The sequence below is a fragment of the Jaculus jaculus genome, chromosome 1 (genome assembly GCF_020740685.1).
Source record: "Jaculus jaculus isolate mJacJac1 chromosome 1, mJacJac1.mat.Y.cur, whole genome shotgun sequence".
NCBI lineage: Eukaryota > Metazoa > Chordata > Mammalia > Rodentia > Dipodidae > Jaculus > Jaculus jaculus.
The window spans coordinates 87608000-87631765 of NC_059102.1; the positions used below are offsets into that span (position 1 = coordinate 87608000).

The 23766-nt window shown below is 41.2% G+C and overlaps 1 protein-coding gene across 2 annotated transcripts in view; it reads left to right on the plus strand.

Annotated features, from left to right (window-relative positions):
• Dennd4c (DENN domain containing 4C) overlaps positions 1–23766 on the plus strand; it is a 143715-nt gene that overhangs the window by 110428 nt on the left and 9521 nt on the right. The window contains exons 24-30 of one of the 2 annotated variants that reach the window (XM_045148685.1): positions 5493–5670; positions 7569–7678; positions 8938–9113; positions 15809–15976; positions 17129–17324; positions 20156–20401; positions 23186–23303. In XM_045148685.1, the coding sequence (XP_045004620.1) occupies positions 5493–5670; positions 7569–7678; positions 8938–9113; positions 15809–15976; positions 17129–17324; positions 20156–20401; positions 23186–23303 (1192 nt within the window). The remainder of the gene's footprint in view (positions 1–5492; positions 5671–7568; positions 7679–8937; positions 9114–15808; positions 15977–17128; positions 17325–20155; positions 20402–23185; positions 23304–23766) is intronic. The other variant, XM_045148693.1, reaches the window with a different exon arrangement.

A 23766-nucleotide genomic window follows, 5' to 3' on the forward strand; every position in this document is an offset into this window, starting at 1 on the left:
AATTAATAAAAAATAAATAAATTATTTACTTATCTTTTCCTATTTATTTTCAGGTAGGGTCTCACTGTAGCACAGGCTGACCTGGAATTCACTATGCAGTCCCAAGCTGGCCTCACACTCAGAGCGATCCTTCTGCCTAACCTGGGCATGCTAGTGCATGCATTTTATCCCAACACTCAGAAAGCTGAGAGTTTGAGGTCAGCTGGGCTTAAATGAGACCCTGCCTAAACTGAAGAATAAAAATCATTGTAAATAGACTTAATCGTTAGATTTTTCTTTTCGTGAAAATTGAAATGGAAAAGCTGCTTATTTTACCAAAAAAAATTAAAACTTCACCTGTGTGTTCATAGAATTATGTAGTACCTAGAGTACTTTTTCAAGTTGAAAAGACAAATCAAGACCTGTCAGTGTTGCCTATTCTGGGTACTGCTATTAGTTATTTTTGTATATAATTGTGTACCTATTTAGGTTTCATGATAACCTTGTGAATTAGTAGTAGTTTCTTCCTTTTCTAGATATGAGAGGGTAACTATAACTAGTCAGTCTCATAACTACTTAGTGGCAGATCTAGGATTTGGAGACTTGGAGATTGGTCTGCCATCCATGCTGTTACCCTGGAAGCAACTTTAGGAAAATAAATTGAGGATGAGAGCTGTCAAGAAAAAAAAACAAATCATGAAATCTAAGTTGGGCTTTGAAGGATGGTTTTGAAATTTTGGGGATTAGTCAGTGGCAGAATAGTATTATTTGAGAAAATAGTACAAAAATATGAAGCTTAAAGGCATCATACATTTTCAGAGTAACATGATTTTACATTACTAATGCTGTAAAGTTAAACAAAAGAAGGATGTAAAGACAGGAAAAGAAATAGGACAAGGAAAACATGTATTTTGAAGGAAGACTTTAGGAAAAGTATTAGTTAAATTATAAGTACAGTGGGATATTGGGTTGTTTTGTTTTGTTCTTTTTGTGGTGCTGGGGCCTGAACCCTGAGCCTTGTTCCTAGTAGTCTACTGCTCGGCTGCAGCTCTGTATTTTGTATTTAAAGAGCTTACAAGATCAGCCAAGCAAGTACTAAATAAAATAACTTTAAAAGCATTAATCTTGCTGGGCGTGGTGGTGAATGCCTTTAATCCCAGCGCTCGGGAGGCAGAGGTAGGAGGATTGCCATGAGTTCAAGGCCACCCTGAGATGACAGAGTTAATTCCAGGTCAGCCTGGACCAAAGTGAGACCCTACCTTAAAAAAAAAAAAAAAAAAATTAACCTTAGGCCAGAGAAGTAGTTTATTTGGTAGAGTGCTTGCCTAGCACAGGGAAGATTCTTGGTGTAATCTCCAGCAGAGAGAGTATGTGTGTTGCAGAAGGTGGCAGGGAATATGTTAACCTCCCATTATGTTAAAGAACTGAGTAAACTATTTTATTTAATTTTTTTTTATTTGGGGAGGCATTGGGGTATTTTATTTTTTATATTTTTTGGGTTTTTAAAATTGTATTTACTTTCTTTCTTTCTTTTCCTTTCTTTTTGAGAGAGAGGAAAATAGACAGAAGCAGATATATATAGAGAGAATGGATGTGCCAGGGCCTCTAGCCACTGCAAACAAACTCTACAAACGTATGCACCACCTTGAGCATCTGTCTTACATGGGTCCTGGGGAATCAAACCTAGGACCTTTGGGTTTGTAGGCAAATGCCTTAACCACTAAGCCATCTCTCCAGCCCACTTTTTAAAAGTTTTACTTATTTATTTGAGTGAAAGAGAATGGGTGTACCAGGGCCTCCAGCCGTTGTAAATGAACTTTAGATCTGTGTGTCACCTTATGCATCTGGCTTACATGGGTCCTAGGGAATCAAACATGGACCCTTTGGCTTTGCAGGTGATCACCTTAATCGCTAGGCTGCATTTTTTTTTTTTTTTTTTGAGGTTGTGTCTCACTGTAGCCCAGGTTGACCAGGAATTCACTCTATAGTTCTAGGCTGGCCTTGAACTCACAGTGATCCTCCTACCTCTCAAGTGTGGGATTAAAGGCATGTACCACTGTTGCAATCAGGTTCACATTGCTAGCAGAAAACACCCAACCAAGAGTATCTTGTGGGAAGAAAGGGTTTACTTTGGCTTACAGATTCAAAGGGAAGCTCCACAATGGGAGGGAAGAATAATAGCATGAGTAGAGAATGGACATCACCTCTTGGCCAACCTCAGGTAGCCAACAGCATCAAGAAGTGTGTCAGACACTGGCAAGGGGAAGCTGGCTGTAACACCCATGAGCTCACCCCAAACAATGCATCACTTCCAGGAGGATCCAATTCCCAAATTGCCACCCGCTAGGGGACCTAGAATTCAGAACACAAATTTATGGGGGACACCCAAATCAAACCACTACATTCCATCCCTGACTCTCATAAACGAATAACCACCCATGATGTATAATGTATTCAGCCCAACTTTAAAAGTTCCCATAGTTTTTAATTAATCCCAGTGATGCACGGTCTTTCAACTGAGCCATAATTACAAAAAAAAAAAAAAAATCCATTAGGGCACAAAATAAAACATTCACACTGCAAAAGATGGCATTGGGCATAGCAAAGAAATACTTAACCAAGATTTAACACAAACAGGGCAGCCTTGTGTGGTGGTGCACACCTTTAATCCCAGCACTCAGTAGGCAGAGGTAGAAGGATCACCATGAGGCCACCCTGAGACTACATAGAGAATTCCAGGTCAGCCTGGAGACCCTACCTCAAACAAACAAACAAACAACAAAAAATAGGCAAACATAAAACTCTGTAGCTCTAAGTCTGACAACTTGAGTCCTTGGCAGTCATCCCATAATCCTGCTATCTACATTGGGTCTCTACTGCAACACACAGTTCAGCATCGCGTCATGGCTCCATTGGCTCTCCGTGCAGGTAATCCAACAAGACTACTTCCTATTGCCCATGACCATTTCCAAAATACTAAATTGTGTTGCAAATTTAATGACCCTCTCTTTCCTACATTTGTTATACTCCATAGTGCCAGGTGGGAATAAAGCAGACTTTGAAGAACAGGACATTAGTTTAGCACTCAGGCCCCTTCAAGAGAGTCCACGTTCTTCCTGATGTTCCAGTACAGATCAGCTGGCCCAGTTGCAATAATTGTATCCTCTCAAACACTTGCAGCTGAATGGGCAGCAGTTTGGGCCCAAAGATTTCATTTTTTTCTATGCCGTTTACCTCTTCTCACCATTTCTATGTAATGTAACCCTGCACAAGTTCTCAGGACATGGGCCTAATAGCACGCCTCTCACACAAACTGCTTCAAGCCCAGTCCAGGCAAAGCTTTTTCACTCTCATAAGCCGAACCTCACTGTCCATAGTTGTTACTGCATTCAGGTCTTTCAACTCTAACCAGAATAGTCCACCAAGCTGTACTTAACAGCACTTGCAAGGAGCCTCTTAGGCCAAGGTTTCAAATCCATCCTCCCCTGCAAATTAGTCCCAAAAGGCCAAAAGCCACACAGTCAGGTGTTCTAGCAATAATGAAATCATTTCTTGGTACCAATTTTACTGCTGCAGTCAGGTTCACACTGCTGGCAGAAATCTTCTGACCAAGAGCAGCTTGTGGGAGGAAAGGATTTATTTTGGCTTACAGACTTGAGAAGAAGCTCCATGATGGCAGGGGAAAACTATGGCATGAGCAGAGGTTGGACATCACCTCCTGGCCAACATCAGGTGGACAACAGCAGTAGGAGAATGTGCCAAACACTGGCAAGGGGAAGCTAGCTGTAATTCCCATAAGCCCACTCCCAACAATGCATCACCTCCAGGAAGATCCAGTTCCCAAATTGGTGCCAGCTGAGGACCAAGCATTCAGAACACATAAGTTATGGGTAATACCTGAATCAAACCACTACAAACCAGCATGCTCAACTTTTTTTTTTTTTAAGACACTATGTCACTCTAGCCCAGAGTGACCTGGAACTCACTGTATGGCTCCAGGCTGGCCTTAAATTCTCCCATATCCTCCTACCTCAGACTCCTAATGCTGAGATTATAGGCTTGAGCCACCACACCTTGCTGTATTTAAAAAAATTTGTCTCACAGTATTTATAAATTTTATATGGTCATTTGGACTTGTTATATATGACATTGTAACTCAGTCCAAGTAGTTTGGATTGATGCCTTGTACTGTATATAGCTGTGGCACCTGGCACAGAGCAAATAGGTTATACCTGATAAATATTTGTAAATCAAAGAATAAAGTAAAAGTCTATAAAACATTACTTAGGCTTATACAATTTATCCAGAATTTAAGGAAATAAGTTTATTTTTTTTTATTTATTTATTTTTGAGGTAGAGTTTCACTGTAATCCAGGCTGACCTGGAATTCACTCTGTAGTCTCAGGGTGGCCTTGAACTCACGGCAATCCTCCTACTTCTGCCTCCCAAGTGCTGGGATTAAAGGCGTGCGCCATCACACCCGGTTCTTATTTTTGTTTTTTTGAGGTAGAGTCTCACTCTAGCTCAGCCCAAGTGCTGGGATTAAGGGTGTGTGCCACCATGCCCAGCTGGAAATGAGTTTATATGTAAAAAATAGTTCCAGGAGGCTGGAGAGATGGCATAGCATTTAGGATATTTGCCTGTGAAGCCTAAGGACCTAAGTTCAATTGTCCAGTACCCATATAAGCCAGATGCACAAGGTGCTGCATGCATCTGGAGTTTGTTTGCAGTGACTAGAGGCCCTAGCACACCCATTTTATCTATCTGCCTCTTTCCCCCTCCTCAAATAAATAAATTAAAAATAAATAAACAAAATATTAAAAAAATAGTTCCAGACAATCACCAGTGATGGTATATATGTTTAATTCTACAGAGTGAGTTTCAGGTCAGCCTAGGTTAGAGTGAGACCCAACCTGATGGGGAAAGGGGAGGACCAAAACCAAAAAGAACCTTCAATGTAATACAAATTTGCATAATAATTAGACCATTTTGAACATTTAAGCAGTGGAGAATTTGCCAATTATACATAAGTAAAGCAGATTAGTTCACCTAGGGTACAGCACAATCCTTTTTTATTTTGATTTATTTGTTTGGTTTTTTGAGGCAGGTTCTCACTTTAGCTCAGGCTGACCTAGAATTCACTCTGTAATCTTGGGGTGGCCTCAAAGTCAGTGGTGATCCTACCTCTGCCTCCTGAGTGCTGGGATTAAAGGTGTGCATCACCACACCAGCTCACAATCCTTTTTTAAAAAGTAGATCACTTTTGCAAGGGCAGTGCTAGTAGTTAAACTCCATCCCCTGTAGGTCACTTCTTGAATATTTACAGGCTATAGAAGGAAAGTGTCAGATACCAATCAGATAATTTTATGGTTCTGAAAAATACAGGGATGATTTGTCTTAAGATGTGTAGCTTAATTCTGAAAAGATTAGAGTGAATATATTCCCACTGGAGAAGATATTATTGATGTATGTGGGTTTTATTCCTTTTTTTTTTTTTTTTTTTTTCATTACAGGAAGAACCTAGTAAAGATTATAGTTTCCCAGCTGGCCTCGAAGATCACATTTTGGGTGAGAATGTATCTCCTACCACAAGTTTCACAGGGTTGGTTCCCAGTGAACTTACCCAGAGCAACACAAGCCTTGGCAGTAGCAATAGCAGTGGAGATGTTGGAAGACTGGTATTGCCCACAGGTATGGGGAATGATGGTTTCATTTGGTTTCATTTACCTGTGGTGCTGCGAATTATATGTAGGACTTGTGCATGATAAGTAACAGCTCTGTCACCAAGCTATATCCCTGCCCTGTTTTTTTTTTTTTTTGGTTGGTGTTTTTCTGAGGTAGGGTCTCACTCTAGCCCAGGCTGACCTGGGATTCTTTATGGAGTCTCAGGATGGCCTTGAACTCACAGTGATCCTCCTACGTCTGCCTCCTAAGAGCTGGGATTAAAGGTGTGCCACCATGCCCAACCCTGCCCTGTTTTAAATACTGTAATTCTCTGGTGCAGGAATTAGTGTTCCTTGCTAATGCACCAATATGATAAGGGAATTGGGGTGTCTTTGAGAGCTACAGATAATTTCTTGGCTCTCATTTGAGCTGTAACCCAGGAGTTAGGGTGCTGGATGGACTCTCACAGTCACACAAAACTTCCACCATTGTCATTGCCTTTAGATTCTCATTTTGTGAATTCAAAGAATTAAAACCTACAGACTAGAGAGGTGTACAGGTTTTATTAGATCATAGATGGAACTTAAGAGAAGGATGGCAGGTCATATTGTAGGAGGCAAGAAGGGGTTTCCAGAAGTGAAGAAGCTCAGAACATAAGGAAGGGAGATATTTATTGCTCAGCAGTTAAAAGGGCTTACTTGCTAAGACTGGGGTCTTTTGTAAGTTTGAGTAGGGGCCATGGCTTGAGAGAGAAAAAGAGGCAGACAGAAAAAGAGTGAGTATGGGATATACCAGGGCCTTTTGCCACTGCAAATGAACTCAAGACACATGAGACACTTTGTGCATCTGGCTTTACCTGGGTATTGGGGAATCAAACCCAGGCTGTCAGACTTTATAAGCAAACTTTAACCCCTGAGCTATCTATCTCTCCAGCTGCTTACTTATTTCTTTTTTTGAGACAGACTTTTATGCAGCCCAGGATGACCTTGGACTTCTCTAGCTCCTGAGTGCTAGAATTACATACATGGACCACTGTGCCCAGTTTTATGTAGTACTAGGAATCAAACCCGGGCTTCATGGATGCTAGATAAGCACCCTTTAAAAAAATTATATATATATATATATTTCTATTATTTATTTGCAAGCAGAAAGAGGTAGAAGAGAGAAAGAGAGAATGGATGCACCAGGGCCTCCAGGCACTGCAAATGAACTCCAGGTGCATGTGCCACTTTGTGCATCTGGCTTCACATGGGTACTGGGGAATCGAACCCTGGTTATTATGCTTTGTAAGTAATCACCTTAACCAGTGAGCCATCTCTCCGGCCCTAAACAAGCACTCTTATTAACTGAACTACATTAACAACCCCACCTCTGTTATTTTAAAAAGGTTTTTTTTTTTTTTTTTTTTTTTTTTGGTTTTTTGAGGTAGGGTCTCACTCTAGCCCAAGCTGACCTGGAATTCACTGTGTAGTTTCAGGGTGGCCTCGAACTCACAGCGATCCTCCTACCTCTGCCTCCCAAGTGCTGGGATTAAAGGCGTGCACCACCACGCCCAGCTAAAAAGTTGTTTTACCTACTCTTGCTCTGACTTTTTGAGACAGGGTGGTGGTATCACATAGCCCAGCTTTGCCTGGACATGCACAAACCTTTCGCTTCAGTCTGTAATCTCAGAGCTTTTATTAGGAAAAATTTCAAATGTCTTAAACAGGTGAAAGAATTGTGTAATGATAGTTATATATCTTCTACCTAGATTTGATTTTTAGTAACTTCTTATATTTACATGCACATACATTTTAACAAGTTGAGTCATTTGAAAATTGATGTCAAACTTCATGGTATTTCCCTCAGGAATATTCTAGCATGTATTTCCAAAGCATCTCAGACATTTTCCTACATGATGTGTGATGGTATTTACTCCTCTTTAGGTGAAGCTCCATCTTCAAGAGGTATAAAAGGGCAAGACTTTGAAAAATCAGATCATGGTTCCTCTCAGAATACCAGCATGTCTAGTATCTACCAGAATTGTGCAATGGAGGTAAAAAGTCTACCTTCTACCCATGATCAAGTGGTTATAAATATGTTTTTATTTCATAATAGCATTTAACAGGTTTCTTTGAGACCATTATGGACAGAATAATAAGTCATTTTATTGAATTTACTAGGTATCTTGTACAAGTAAGGCAATGGGCCAGTAGTTTTTAAAATTTTCTTTATTTTTCTAAGTAGGGTCTCGCTCTAGCCCAAGCTGACCTGGAATTCATTATGTAGTCTCAGGGTGACCTTGAACTTATGGTGATCCTCCTGCCTCTGCCTTCTCAGTGCTGGGATTAAAGGCATGTGCCCCCATGCCCAGCTGGACCTGTAGTTATACTGTAATCCAGTAGAACTATTAATTCCAAATGTAATCAGTAGAATAATTAAAGTTTTGTTTATTTCAAAAATACCCTAATAAAATTCCTTTTGTGGGTTGGGAAGATGGCCCAGTGGTTAAAAGCATTTGCTTGCAAAGCTTGCCAACCTGGCTTCAGTTCTCCAGCTACCCACATAAAGCCTCATGCTAAAAGTAGCACAAGTATCTGGCATTCTGATTGCACTGGCAAAAGATCCTAGCATGCGCACATGTGTGCACGTGCATGCACACACATAGAAGCAAATAAATAAAAACTTTTTGAAAAGATTCCTTTTGGGGCTGGGAAGATGGCTTAGCAGTTAAAGGCACTTGCTTGAAAGCTTGCTGGCCTAGGTTTGATTCCCCAGTACCCATGTAAAGCCAGGTGTACAAAGTGGTGTGTGCATCTGGAGTTTTTTGCAGTGGCAGGAGGCCCTGGCATTCCCATATTCATCCATTCATTTCCTTATTCTCTCTCTCCTGGCAAATAAATTATTAATTTTTTGTTTGTTTTTGTTTTTTGAGGTAGGGTCTCACTCTAGCCCAAGCTGACCTGGAATTCACTATGGAGTCTCAGGGTGGCCTCGAACTCACAGCAATCCTCTTACCTCTGCCTCCCGAGTACTAGGATTAAAGGCATGCACCACTGTGCCCGGCTAAATAAATAATTTTTTAAAAAAGATTATTTTTGCTGGGAATGGTAGCACATGCCTTTTATCCCACCACTTGGAAGGCAAAGAAAGGTAGGAGGATCATTGAGTTTAAAGCCACCCTGAGACTACATATTAAACTCCAGGTTAGTCTGGGCTATGGGCTGTAGTGAAACCCTACCTCAAAAAAAGAAAAGAAAGAAAAGAATTGTGTTTACCATCATGATTCTCAGTGTCCTTATTTTCTCTTCTAAGGTGTTGATGTCAAGCTGCTCACAGTGTAGAGCCTGTGGCGCTTTAGTTTATGATGAAGAGATTATGGCTGGATGGACAGCAGATGATTCAAATTTGAATACAACTTGTCCTTTCTGTAAAAGCAACTTCTTGCCTCTTCTCAACATAGAATTTAAAGACTTGAGAGGCTCTGCAAGGTTAGTATTATAAAGCTCCCGAAAGAGGTAAGTGCCCCTCAGAAGGCATAGCTCTTGGGGCAAGAGTAGAATATTCATAGGACATTCCAAACATGTCTCTTTCTCTCCTTCACCTTTGGTAGTGAAAAGGAAACTACCTTTTCATTTTATTTAGTGTAAGATTACCAATATTAGTTAATTCTGAGAATTAAACCTTGTTTATAGACAATTCAAAATGCTAATATCTTCACCTTTTTTTTTTTTTTCAGTTTTTCAAGGTAGGGTCTCACTCTATCTCAGGCTAACCTGGAATTCATTTTTATTTTTACTTATTTTAAATTTATTTGAGAGAGACAGAGAAAAAGGCAAAGAAGGGAGAATGGGCGCATCAGGGCTTCCAGCCACTGCAAATGAACTCCAGATACATGTGCCACCTTGTGTATCTGGCTTACATGGGTACTGGGGAAATCAAACCTCAGACCGGCACCCTTAGGCTTCACAGGCAAGCCCTTAACTGCGTAGCCATCTCTCCAACCCTAACCTGGAATTCATATGTAGTCTCAGGCTGTCTCCTGAGTCCTAGGCCTCTCAGCCTGAGCTAAGCCCTAGGACTCCGGGCCTGTGCCACTTTGCCCTACTTAAGGTTTCTTTCTCCCGATCCTTTTTATGTATGTGTGTTTGTATGTGTACAAAAGCCAGAGACTGATGTGAAGTGTCTTCCTTGATTGCTGTCTACTTTATTTTTACTAAAGCAGTGTCTCAAGATCCTAATTAGCCAGCTTGCACCAGGAATCCCATCTGCCTCCTAAACGTCAGGGTTGCAGGTGTGCCACTATGCCCACTAATACTTAGGTAATTTAAGTACTGGGAAATTTTTTTTTTTTTTTGAGGTAGGGTCTCACTCTAGCTCAGGATGACCTAGTATAATGACCTAATGTAGTGTAGTGACCTAGTGACACTATGTAGTCAGTCTCAGGATGGCCTTGAACTCACAGTGCTCTTCCTACCTCTGCCTCCCAAGTGCTGGGATTAAAGGTGTGTGCCACCACACCTGACTGGTGCTGGGGCTCTTTAAGAAAGTGCCTTTGGGCTAGAGGAATGACCTAGCGGTTAAGGTGTTTACCTGCAAAGCCAAGGGACCCAGGTTCAATTCCCCAGGACCCATGTTAGCCAGATGCACAAGGGGCACATGAGTCTGGAGTTCACTTGCAATGGCTAGAGGCCCTGGTGAGCTCATTCTTCCTCCCTCCCTCCCTCCCTTCCTCTTTCTCTGTCAAATAAATATTAAAAAAAAAAAAAAAAAAGTGACTTTAACTCCTGAGCCACCTCCTCAGCTGAGGATCTGAACTCCAGTCCTTACTTATCCAACAAGTGCTTTATCTGAACCATCTCCCCAACTCAAGGGCCCTCTTTTCCTTATCATTTTTCTCCATTCTCACTCATTATCTAATAAAACACCTGTTCTCCTATGTATGATATAGTCTTGACTATATATCCTTACAAAATATATATAGTCATAGCCAGGCGTGGTGGCATGTGCTTTTAATCCCAGCACTCAGGAGGTGGAGGTAGAAGGATCACTGTGAGTCCAGGCCACCCTGAGACTCCATAGTGAATTCCAGGTCAGCCTGAACTAGAGGGAGACCCTACCTCGCAAAACCAAAAACATGTATGTATGTATGTATGTATGTATGTATGTATGTATGTGTGTGTGTGTATACACACACACACACATATGTTGGGCTGGAGAGATGGCTCACCAGTTAAGTGCACTTCCTACACAAGCAAGAGGGTCTGAAATTGCCGTAGTTTGACCTTCCAGATCCCATGTAAACAACTGAGCACATCCATACACCGTACATATCTGTAACCCAGTCATGCAGGGGATCAGAGACTGGAGAATCATAAGAGGCTACAAGCTCCAGAATCTCTGCCTCCTGAGTGCCAGGATTAAAGGTGTGTACTGCCTGGGTCCAAATTTTTTTTTAAAATTTTTTATTATTAGTTCTGGACATACTTAGTATATAAGCAGCACTTGTTGCTACCATCTTTTCCCTCATCTCTGCCCCTTTTCCAAAGGGGCCCTCCTCGTTGGGGATGCTGGGTCATGCATTGTGTTGGCAGCAGTCAGTTACAGGGGAGAGACAATGTCTCTGTGCATAATGTCCCAATTTGTGGTTCTAACAGTTGTTCCATCCCCTCTTCCACAAAATTCCCTGAGCCATGTTGGGTGTGTTCTAAGTCTACTTCAGTGATGAGCTCTTAGGAGCCTGTGGATCTCTGTTTGGTAGGTGTTGAGTGTTCTCAGGGTCTATCTCCTTCACCATTGTGATATCAGGTTCACTGAGAAAGCAGCACTCTTGCTCATTTCCCCAATTCTTCTGTGGTTTCAGCCAGGGCTGGGCTGGAGTGTACTGGGTCCAGCTCCCATCTGAAAAAGAGAAACAGATTCTGCAACAGAGAGTTAATTCAGCACAGGTTAAATGGGATAACCATTATTAATGGGTATAGACCCTCTTGTAGCCCATGATTAGTGGGAACATGGTATTGGAAAGTAAAAAATCTTTATCTGGATACAATTCTGACTTGCTTCCCAGTTCCAGATATGGGTTCCTTTCCACTGAGTGGGTCTGTTAGCCAATCCAAGAGCAGTTGCTTACCCATCATAGGTGTGTGCCACTATTGCACTTGTGTGAGCCTTACGTCGAGTTGTGTGCTGCTGAGTAGCTTAGACCTCTAGTTGCTTGGATAAATTATGTTGGCCACTTTGCCCTGGTAGCCCATGCAGCACCTTCCAGAATTAGATAGGCTAATTGTTTGGGGACTGGCTCTGTTCCAGATTCCAGCCAGGTCTCTCCATGTTCTGTGCTGACAGCATATGGTGTCTTCAGCACTAGGGTCTTACCATTAACTTCTGGTGGGTAAACAAGTGCTCTGACAGAAATCTGTCTTGTTTCTGGAGACCTTGTAGTCTCTTTGGTCAACAGCTTGTGGGTGTTAACTGCACCTGACTCCATAAAATATTGCTTAAAAAATAAAAAAAATAAGTTGGGTATGGTGGTACATGCCTTTAATCCTAGCACTCAGGAGGCAGAGATAGGAGGATCACCATGAGTTCGAGGCCACACTGAGACTACATAGTGAATTCCAGGTCAGCCTGAGCTAGAGTGAGAGCCTACCTTGAGGGAAAAATAAATAAGTAGCATAGGATATTGAGGTTTATTTTTTTTTTCCTGAACCATCATTGTCTTTTTTTAAAATTTTGTTTATTTTTATTTATTGATTTGAGAGGGACAGAGAGAGAGAATGGGCATATCAGGGCCTCCAGCTACTGCAGACAAACTCCAGATGCATGTGCCACCTTATGCATCTGGCTTATGTGGGTACTGGGGAATTGAGCCTCGAACTGGGGTCCTTAGGCTTCACAAGCAAGCATTCAACCACTAAGCCATTTCTCCAGCCCCCTTTCTTTTTATTTATTTATTTATTTATTTATACTTATTTGGGCTGCCACCTTAAAGGGCGTGTGTGTATGTGTGTGCACGCACATGTGCTTACGGTGAATACTCTCTCCAGCCCAAATAAGTATTTTAGCCAGGGAACTAGAGAGCTTGCTTAGTTGTTAAGGTGCTTGCATGCAAAGCCAAAGGACCCAGGTTTGAATCCCCAGGACCCATATAAGCCAGATGCACAAGGCAGCACATGTGTCTGGAGTACATTTATAGTGGCTAGTGGACCTGGTGCAGCCATTCTCTCTCTAGCAAGTAAATAAAATAAGATATTTTAAATTGCAGCTATGCATGGTAGCACACACCTTTAATCCCAGCACTCAGGAGGCAGAGGTAGAAGGATAGACATGAGTTCGAGGCTACCCTGAGACTACATTGTGAATTCCAGGTCAGGCTGAGCTAGAGTGAGATCCTATCTTAAAGTCTCATCCCATCCTGAATGAAAACCTCCCCGTGGCCTTATCCAAGAGTATGGAGACCCCAGAGCAGCATTTCAGTGGGACTCACTTTGTTGGGATTACCCCCACAAGTACTGTTCCTTAAGTCTTGGGATGAGGGCTTACTTACACAGCATGGAGACCCCAAAGAAGCTATTTCAACAAAGCTCCCTATGTTGGGATCACCCCCACAGATGGAGCTCAGGAGCTCCTTAAATTTAGTGGCGCAGGGGAGGCCAATGGGATGAGACTTCATGGTGCAGCTGCTCTGGGGTCCCTGCATCTGAGGGAGGAGCATCCAAGGAAGTAATCTTGAGACAGGGAGCCCCATCAAGGTGCCTGCTTTAAGGACTCCACCTTCCTGTAAGCAACCACTCTCCATACTATTAAGTAACCCCAATAAACTCATTGACTCAACAACAACAACAAAAACAGAGTGGCGGGGGCCGGACAGGTAGAGAAAGAGAAAAGGCATGGTGGCTTATACCAGCAATTCCTGCACTTGGTCAGTAAAGCCAGAAGGACCAGGAATTCAAAATCATCCTCTCAAAAAACAATAACAGGGCTGGAAACATGGCTCATGGTTAAAGGCATTTGCTTGCAAAGTCTGACTGCCCAGATTCTGTTTCCCAATACCCACATAAAGCCAGGTGCACAAAGTGACCCATGGGTCTGAAATTCCTTTGCAGTGGCAAGAGGTCCTGGTGTGCCCATTCATTCTCATTCACATTCTCTCTCTCTCTCTCTCTCTCTCTCCTTCCTACTCAATCTCCTTCTGTCTCTAAATAAATAAATAATAGATCAGATAGAGATAGAGAGGTCAAGTGAAGGTGTTAACATACTTCTCCCCTGAAGACTTCATTATAAATACCATTAGCTACAGATCAGTGTTGCATACAATAAAATGCACAGTTTTAAACCAATTATTTGAAGAGTAAATGTGTACAGTTGTGAAAATCAAACCCTATCAAAATACTTTTACAAAGCAGGGTGTGGTGGTGCATGCATTTAATCCCAGCACTAGGGAGGCAGAGGTAGGAGGATCACCATGAGTTAAAGGCCACCTTGAGACTACATAGTGAATTCCAGGTCAGCCTGGGCCAGAGTGAGACCTTACCTCGAAAAACCAAAACCAAAAACAACAACAATTGTCTCAGAAAATTCTCTAATGTCTTTTATAAGGCCCTACACATACCCAAAGTGAGGAGAAAGAAGATGAAAATAATGTATTGAGAAGAGTAGAAATGACTAGAGATATAATGGAGGTTCTTTATAAACAGAAAAAAAGAGTATTATGGACAACTCAACATGAACACATATTTCTAGACTTGTTTGTTTGAGGCAGGGTCTCAAACAAACCTGGCCTGGAGCTCACTCCATACAATCCTCCTACCTCAGGCTACCAAGTATTAGGATTAAAGACATGTGATGATGCCTGGTCAGAACATACCCACCTACCCAGCCAGGTTTGGTGGGGGAATACTTGAAATAGGATCCCATATAGCCCAGTTGTTGCAGTCAGGTTCACATTGTTGGTGGAAATCACCCAACCAAGAACAGATTGAGGGAAAAAGGGTTAGTATTTTAAGGTTAACTGCTGCTAAGCCTTCTTCCCCTCTTCTGCCTTATCTTCTTCTCTTTTCTCCCTTCCTCTCCCCTCCCTTCCCCTCTTTACTTTACCCCTTCACTTCTTTTTTTTTTTTGACAAAACCTTATTATATCACCCAGATCATTTTTGAACCTGATTCTCCTGCCTCAGCTGAAATTGCTGGAGCTGTGCTACCATAATCCCCAGCATGCTTTTTTTTTTAACTTATGACATGAAAATATTTTGTTTTACCTCTTCTTTCAGCATTTGTTTAAATAGTGGTGAGAAACTAAAAGTCTTACATTCAATTACTATGAACCTTTTCATTTGCAATTTCTTTTTTTTTTTTTTTTTTTTTTTTTGGTTTTTTGAGGTAGGGTCTCACTCTAGCCCAGGCTGACCTGGAATTCACTATGGAGTCTCAGGGTGGCCTAGAACTCATGGCAGCCTTCCTACTTCTGCTTCCTGAGTGCTGGGATTAAAAAGCGTGTGCCACTATGCCCGGCTGGCTGGCTGGCTTCCTTCCTTCCTTCCTTTCTATTTTTCATTTTTTTGAGGCAAGCCCAACAGATTGGCTTTTTTTTTTTTTTTTAATGTATGTGAGAGAGAATTGGTGCACCAGGGCCTCCATCTACCACAGTTGAATTTCAAACCACCTGTGCGCATATGCATCCTTGCACATTTGTGTCACTTTGTACGGCTGGCTTACATGGGACCTAAAGAGTCAAACATATGTCCTTAGGTTTCACAGGGAAGTGCCTTAACTAGCTAAACTATTTCTCCAGCCCTTAACTTTTTTTCAATTGACAACTTCCATAATTATAGACAATAAATTATGATAATTCCCTTCCCTCCACAGATCTATGTATCTATCTTTCTTTCTTTAAAAGGTAGGTTATCTCTCTTGCTCAGACTATCCTAGAACTCACTATGTAGTCCCAGGCTGCCATGAACTCACATTGATCTTCCTACCTCTGCCTCCTGACTGTGTGTATGCTGTTATGCCTGGCTTCATTTGCTAATTTTTGGATAGAATAGAGGGAATGAGAGCAGAAGTGCATATGTTTGAAGTAGGCAATTATTTCTTCATGGATTGTCAAATTCACTAATGGCTATTTTACTATAAAGTAAAATGAAAATTTGAACACTCAGGCTTTTTTTTTTTTTGGATCCCATATTTAGCTTTTTCTTGAAACCAAGTACCTCTGGTGACAGTTTACAAAGTGGCAGCATTCCATTGGCAAGTGAACCTGTGCGCACTTCAGCAGAACCAGACTTGATCAACTTCATGGATTTCTCGAAACACAGCCAGACCATAACTGAAGAAACAAGCCATGAAGTTGAGCCAAGGTATCACAGGATACAGAAACTCATCAAATTAGACACTCTTACCAATATTCTGTATTTATAGACAACCTGGCTGGGGTAGCAAGGCATGCCTGAAATCCTAATACTCAGGAAGCTGAGTCAGGAAATTGAAAGTTCAGGGCCAGTATGGGCTATGTAGTGAGACTTTGTCCCAGCACCCGTATGTAAATAAGATCTTGCCTCTGTGATAGACATGGTGGTGCTGTGTAACAAGCATTTGAAAAAATATTGGCCAGGGATGGAGAGATGGCTCAGTGGTTAAGGTGCTTGCCTAAGCACCTTAAAAAAACAAACAAACAAACAAACAAAGCCTGAGGACCTGGACTTAATTCCCGAGTACCCATGTAAAGCCAGATGCTTAATGTGGTGTATGCACCTGGAGTTTGTTTGCAGTGGTTAGAGGCCCTGGCACACCCATCATTCTCATTCTGTCTCTCATAAAAATAAATAAATGAATAAATAAAGTATTTTTAAGCTGAAATAATGTTTGAAGAAAGCACCTGAAAGGACATTTTATCTTTTCAAATTTTTACATATGTCCTCTTCCTAAACTAGTCATCTGTTCCATCTGTTCTGATCAGTTTTATAAAAATATTTAATATTTTGTGGGGAGAGCGGTGCTAGGACTCGAACCCAGAACCTCACACATGGGAAGCAAGTGCTCTGCCCGAGTCATACCTCCAGATTTAAATCTTAGAAGGGATGCTGATTCTTCTCAGGCATACTTAGGAGACTGAAAATGTAGAAAATACTGGAGCTATCCAGATTCACATGATTTATTTTCTTTCCTTCCTTCCTTCTTTCCTTTCTTCTTTCTTTTCTTTTTTTTTCTTTTCTTTTCTTTTCTTTTCTTTTCTTTTCTTTCTTCCTTTTCCTTTTCCTTTTCCTTTTCCTTTTCCTTTTCCTTTTCCTTTTCCTTTTCCTTTTCCTTTTCCTTTTCCTTTTCCTTTTTGGATTTTTGAGGTAGGGTCTCACTCTAGTTTAGGCTGACCTGGAATTCACTATGTAGTCTCAGGGTGGCCCCAAACTCACGGTGATCCTACTTCCTCTGCTTCCCAAGTGCTGGGATTAAAGGCTACCATGCCCAGCTTCATATGATTTTCTAATAGTAACACATTTCTTTATTTATTTAAGTGACGAAATAGAGAAAACCAATGGAGATGCCCAAACCGTGAAAAATGCATCTATACCTAATAGTTTATCAAAACGAAATGTATCCTTGACTCGAAGTCACAGTGTTGGAGGCCCTTTGCAAAATATTGACTTCTCCCAACGACCATTTCATGGCATTTCAACAGTTAGTCTTCCAAACAGCCTACAGGAAGTGGTGGTATGTAGCATTGCAATCATACTGTGTCTGCTTGTAAATTGGAAGTGTGGATTAGATCACTACATGTTTCTGTGCAAGACTTGTTTTGTTTGTTTTGTTTTGTTTTGTTTGTTTGTTTGTTTGTTTGTTTTGAAGTAGGGTCTCTCTCTAGCCCTGGCTGACCTGGAATTCACTATGTAGTCTCAGGGTGTCCTCGAACTCATGGTGATCCTCCTACCTCTGCCTCCCTAGTGCTGGGATTAAAGGAGTACGCCACTATGCATAGCTGACTGGTTTTAATCACAGGAAAAGTGACACATAAAATCTTTTTGGTTGGTCACATATGCTAGAGGCTGAGGTAGGAGGATTATGATGAGTTCAAGGCTAGCCTGGGCTTCAGAATACTCTGGCTCAAAAACAAACAAACAGCTGAGCATGGTGGTACACACCTTTAATCCCAACACTTGGGAGGGAGAAGTAGGAGAATTTCTGTGAGTGTGAAGCCACCCTGAGACTACATAGTGAATTCCAGGTCAGCCTCAGCTAGAGTAAGACCATACTTTGAAAAGCGCCCCCCCCCACCAAAAAAAAAACAACCCACCAATATTATTTATTTTTATTTTATTTTATTTTATTTTTGGCCAGGTGTGATGGAGCATGCCCATACTCAGGAGGTAGAGGTAGGAAAATAACAAGCTTAAGGTCAGTCTGGCCTTCATATTAAACTCCTGTTTCAGTTTGGCTTTTTGAGATGAGGTCTTGTTGTGCAGCTCTGGCTGGCTTCAAACTTGAGGCAATCCTCATTCCTTGGACTCACAAGTGCTGGGATCCCAGGAGGCATGTGCCATCACACCCAAATTTTTTGTTGTTGTTTTTTCCAAGAAGGGTTTTACTCTAGCCCAGGCTGACCTGGAACTCACTCTGTAGCCCAGGCTGGCCTTGAACTCCCAGCAGTTCGCTTACCTCAGCCTCCCAAGTGCTGGAACTAAAGGCATGCACTACCATGCTTGGTCCATGTATTTTTAAATTCATGTTCTGGGAAGTAGAGCTTACGTCCTCATGCTTGCAAGGCAAGTACTTTACCAACTAAGTGATTGCCCTGGCTCCCTTGAGTTTTATAATATGGAAAATTTTGAATATGTACAGAATGAAAAGTATGAATGTCTTGACCCATCATTCAGCTTCAGTAACTTTTAGTGTATGGCCATTTTTTAAATATAAATCTTTATTCAGTTCTTTTTCCTAGATTATTTTGAAGGAATTTTCAAGCAATGCATCAATTGTAAATATTTCAGTAGATGTGTGTAAGTGATGACTTCAGAAGTATAATCGGGGCTGGGGAATGGCTTATTTGATGTTTTGACACACTTTAGTAGTAATTTTTCTTAATATCTTTATTTATTGGCAAGCAGAAAGCGACAGAGAATCAGAAATAGAATGGGGGGCTGGAGAGATGGCTTAGCGGTTAAGCGCTTGCCTGTGAAGCCTAAGGACCCCGGTTCGAGGCTCGGTTCCCCAGGTCCCACGTTAGCCAGATGCACAAGGGGGCGCACACATCTGGAGCTCGTTTACAGAGGCTGGAAGCCCTGGCGCGCCCATTCTCTCTCTCTCTCCGTCTTTCTCTCTGTGTCTGTCACTCTCAAATAAATAAATAAATAAATAAATAATTAAAAAAAAAAAAAAAAAAAGAAATAGAATGGGCATGCCAGGGCCTCTTGTCACTGCAGACATACTCCAGATGCATGTGCCACTTTATATATCTAGCTTTACATGGGTACTAGGGGATTGAACCCAGGCCAGAGGCTTAGCAAGCAAGTGCCTTTAACCACTGAGCCAACTCTCCAGCCCTCTACTAGTAATTTTTAATTTATTCACAATTCCTTGCTTTATTATATGAAAATGTTTCACACTACAGTCAGCTATTTCTCTAGGAAGCCTTCCTTTAGAGGGAAAAGGGATTTTAGACCACATTCTGGGAAGTACTGGTACTCACTGTTAATGAGCTTGTCAGAATAACTTGCATACATTACAAGGACTATATTTTTCTTCTGGTGTCCCCCCCCACCAAGTCTTTACTGTATTTGAGTTTTGAAGTCCTGCTGTTTTTATTGCAATCAAATGCAATGGTGGCTTTCATTCTAGCACTGAAGATGCCTTCCTAGGCCCTCTTCCACTGAGCTTAATCCCTAGCCCCCCCCTTATTTTATTTTATTTTATTTTATTTTATTTTATTTTATTTTATTTTATTTTATTTTATTTTATTTTATTTTATTTTAAGGTAGGGTATTACTATACCCCAGGCTGACCTGGAATTCATTATGTAGTCTCAGGGTGGCCTCGAACTCATGGCAGTCCTCCTACCTCTGCCTCCTAAGTGCTGGGATTAAAGTTGTGTGCCACCATGCCTGGCTTAGCCCCAATTTTTTGAGATGAAAATTTCACTGTGTAAAACCCAAAGCTTGAAACTTGCTTTGTAGACCAGGTTGGCCTTAACCTTGCTGCACTCCTCCTTCCTCTGCCTCTTGAGTATTGGTATTCCAAACATTAGCCACCACACCTGTCTCACCAAGACTACTCACACAAAAACCACTCCATTTAAGACAGTACACTTGTCATGACCGTGTGCCACATGGTCCGTGGAAATATAGATGATTAATTTTCTCTTGTAACTATTTACTATAAGGATAATTGAGTGGCTCTCTCTTTGATTAAGTGTTTCATTTGTTAGGATGTTCTGCTACATATAATGTTGAAATAAATGATGTTAACACAGTAGAGAATATAATCTCTTTGGAAGGTACTAGCAAGAATATAGCATTAAATAATATCCACTTTTTTCATATTTTTCAAAGGACCCTTTAGGAAAAAGGCCCAATCCTCCTCCTGTCTCTGTGCCTTATTTGAGTCCACTAGTGCTTCGGAAAGAACTTGAATCTCTACTAGAAAATGAAGGTGATCAGGTGATTCATACATCCTCCTTCATCAATCAACACCCAATCATTTTCTGGAACCTTGTTTGGTATTTCAGACGTTTGGATCTTCCTAGTAACTTGCCGGGTCTTATCCTCACATCTGAACATTGTAATGAAGGTGTACAGGTGAGGTACCAACATCTATACTTCGACTCCATTGGTCTAGTTAGAAATGAGACTTAACATCAAGCTACTGGAAGCATATATTAGTAGTTTAACAAGGTGACAGCTTTACTCTCACACATAAAGGTTGGATGCTGGTCCAGGGATTGTGCAATGTTTGGGATCTGAGCTCCTTCTGGTTTTTGTTCCCTTTTCCCCTCCTTTTCTGCCTTCTTCCCTTTGTTTTTTCTTTGTTTACCTTTTTCAATGAAAGGTTTCCCTGTAGCTCAGGTTGACCTGGGTTGGAAATCATTCTGTAGTCCTAGGCTGACCTTGAAATTACAGCAATCCTCCTACCTCTGCATCTGAGTTCTGGGATTAAAGCTGTGTGCCTGTTCCACCCCCCTTTTGTTATTCTTTTAAAAATATTATATTTTCTGCATGAGAATGAAAATACTTAGTAGCAGAGGCTAGTAAGTTAAAAGGAGACATAAAGGGAAGAGAAAGGAAGGGAGGAGGGTACTTAATAGGTTGATATTGTATATATGTAAGTACAATGATTGAGATGGGGAGGTAATATGATGGAGAATGGAATTTCAAAGGGGAAAGTGTTGTGGGGGGAGGGAGGGAATTACCATGGGATATTTTTTTTATAATCATGGAAAATGCTAATAAAAATTTAAAAAAATAAAATAAAAATATTATATTTAGGGCTGGAGAGATAACTCAGTGGTTAAGGCACTTGCCTGCAAAACCTAACGACCCAAGTTTGATTCCCCAGTACCTACATAAAGCCAGATGCACAAAGTGGCAGATGCATCTGGAGTTTACTTGCAGCCGCTAGAAACCCTTGTGTGCCCATTCTCTCTTTGTTTGCAGATAAATAAAAGTATTAAAAATATTTATTAATTTGCAAGGAGAGTGGGGAGAGGGAATGGGTATGTCAGAGTTTCTTGCCCCTGCAAGTGAACTCCAGATACATGCACACTTTGTGCTCCTGCCTTTATATGAGCACTGGGAAATCAAATCTAGGCCCTCAGGCTCTTAAGAAAGCGCTTTAAGCTGCTGAGCCACCTCTCCAGCCCTCTGTTTGTTTGTTTGAGGCAGGGTCTCACTGTACCTCAGGCTGGCCTAGAACTCATGGTGATCTACCTCAGCTTTCTCCCCCTTTCCCACTGCTGAGATTGCAGGCATGAGCCACCTCACCTGCCTGTGACCTCCATTTCTAAGGTCTTCTTGTCCAGGATGACTGACTCTTATCTTCAGGCTCTTATCTTCAGTGACATCCAGCCAGCAGTAAGGAGAAAAGTAGATGGAGAAGATTGTCCCCTCTCTCACAGTTCCTAGAGTTGTACATAGTGTTTGCACATCCATGCTTATGGCTTGAACCTATTAATTATAATAGTCCTGTGTAGCTGCACAGGTGGCTAGAAAGGTACCTTATATTTTCTCCTGAAATTCTTACAACCACTTTATTTGAAGGGCCATATTTGTATGCTTCAGATGATAAAATTAAAAGTTAGACACTATCCTCTCAACATGAGCCCACTGGTGCATTCATGACCCCATGTTGGCTGCCGACACCCCTGCAACACCAGCATGGTTTGGACCCCATTAACATTTTGGCTGGGAGTGCAGACAGGAACAAAAGGAAGGACTTCTTGAAAAGGGGGGGTTCCTCGGGATAGGGAGCAGGAGATAGGGGACAAAAAAATGAGCAAAGGAAAGAGATCATGATCATATTACTGTATGGTCATATACTAAAGTTCGTAAAACAGATATTTTTATAAAAGGTAGAAAAGTTAATTTCTGTAAATTACACCCCTAACAAGAGTTGGAAAACTAAGATCAGCTGCCTGACTCTTAAAGCCACTATTTTCTTATACTGAGATCTGGTATATTTGATTCTTTGGGAGAGAGTAGTTGCTAACATTCTCCAGTTTATAACATTGACCCCAAACACACCTTGGGCATAATACAATCTTTCCTTTCCTTTTTATTTTCTTTGCTTTGTTTTTTTCTAGGTAGGATATCACTTTAGTCCCAGGCTGCCCTTGAATTCACAGTGATTCTCCTGCCTCTGCCTCCCAAGTGCTGGGATTAAAGGTGTGCACTAACATACCCAAGCACAGTCTTTTCTTAAAGTATTATAAATTTTAGTTTGAATAATTTTGGTGTTTGTTTTTTTTCTTTTTTGCTTTTTCAAGATAGGGTCTCACTGTAGCCCAGACTGACCTGGAATTCACTATGTAGTCTCAGGCTGTCCTTGAACTCATGGCAATCCTCCTGCCTCTGCCTCCCAAATGCTGGGATTAAAGGTGTGTACCATCACACCTGGCTTTGAATGATTTTTTTTTTTTTTTGAGAAGTCATACATTAAACATAATCGGTAAGATAATGGAAATCCTCACCCTGTTGTCTTACTTAGAATTTGTTGTAGGCTGCGTATGGTGTTACACACTTTTAATTCTGGCACTCAGGAAGCTGAGATAAGAGGATTGTAAAGAGTTCAAGGCCAGCCTGGACTAGAGTAAGACCCTACTTAAAAAAATAAAATAATCTGTTGTAACATTGGTTAGCATTTTGTGTGACCACAGTTCCAGTTACCAAATTATTAATCCATTCCTTTGTCAAAATGACATAGACATTTATTATCAGATGTTAATAAAATTAAAACTTTTACTCAGAATTTTAGGTTCAGAGTTTAAAAAACTCATCTGTTTTACATATAATCAAGTATTGCCAGGCCTACTGGTAACTAATTATTATAACTGGAAAACTAATGAAGCTTTTATGAACCTCTTTTAGCTTCCTCTGTCATCTCTGTGTCAGGACAGCAAACTTGTATATATTCAACTGTTATGGGATAACATCAACCTTCATCAGGAACCAGGAGAGCCCCTATATGTCTCATGGAGGAACCTAAGTAAGTAAAATTCAAGACACACCAGACCAAACAGATGCAACCCAAACAGCCATCCAGTTAGTGGATAAATAGCTTATGAATAATCCATCTGTGCAGTAGAATATGATTCAGCAATGAAGACTAGAATTGGAGGTGGGCTGGAGAGATGGCTCAGTAGTTAAAGTTGCTTGTTTGCAAAACCAGATGGCCTGGGTTCAGTTCCCCAGTACCCACATAAAGCCATATGCACAAAGTGGTGCATGTTTCTGGACTTTATTTACAGTGGCAAAAGGCCCTGGTATGCTCATTCTCCCTCTCTCAATCTCTCTCTTCCCCTCCTCCTCTCCCTCCTCTCTTGGCTTGCAACTAAGTAAGTAAAAATATTTATGTAAAGAGGAAAAGATGAGACAACTATTTTGATGCCTGCTTTTGAATTTTATTTGTGTGTTTGTGTAGGAGGGTTGCACACCTGTGTCTCTTGCTG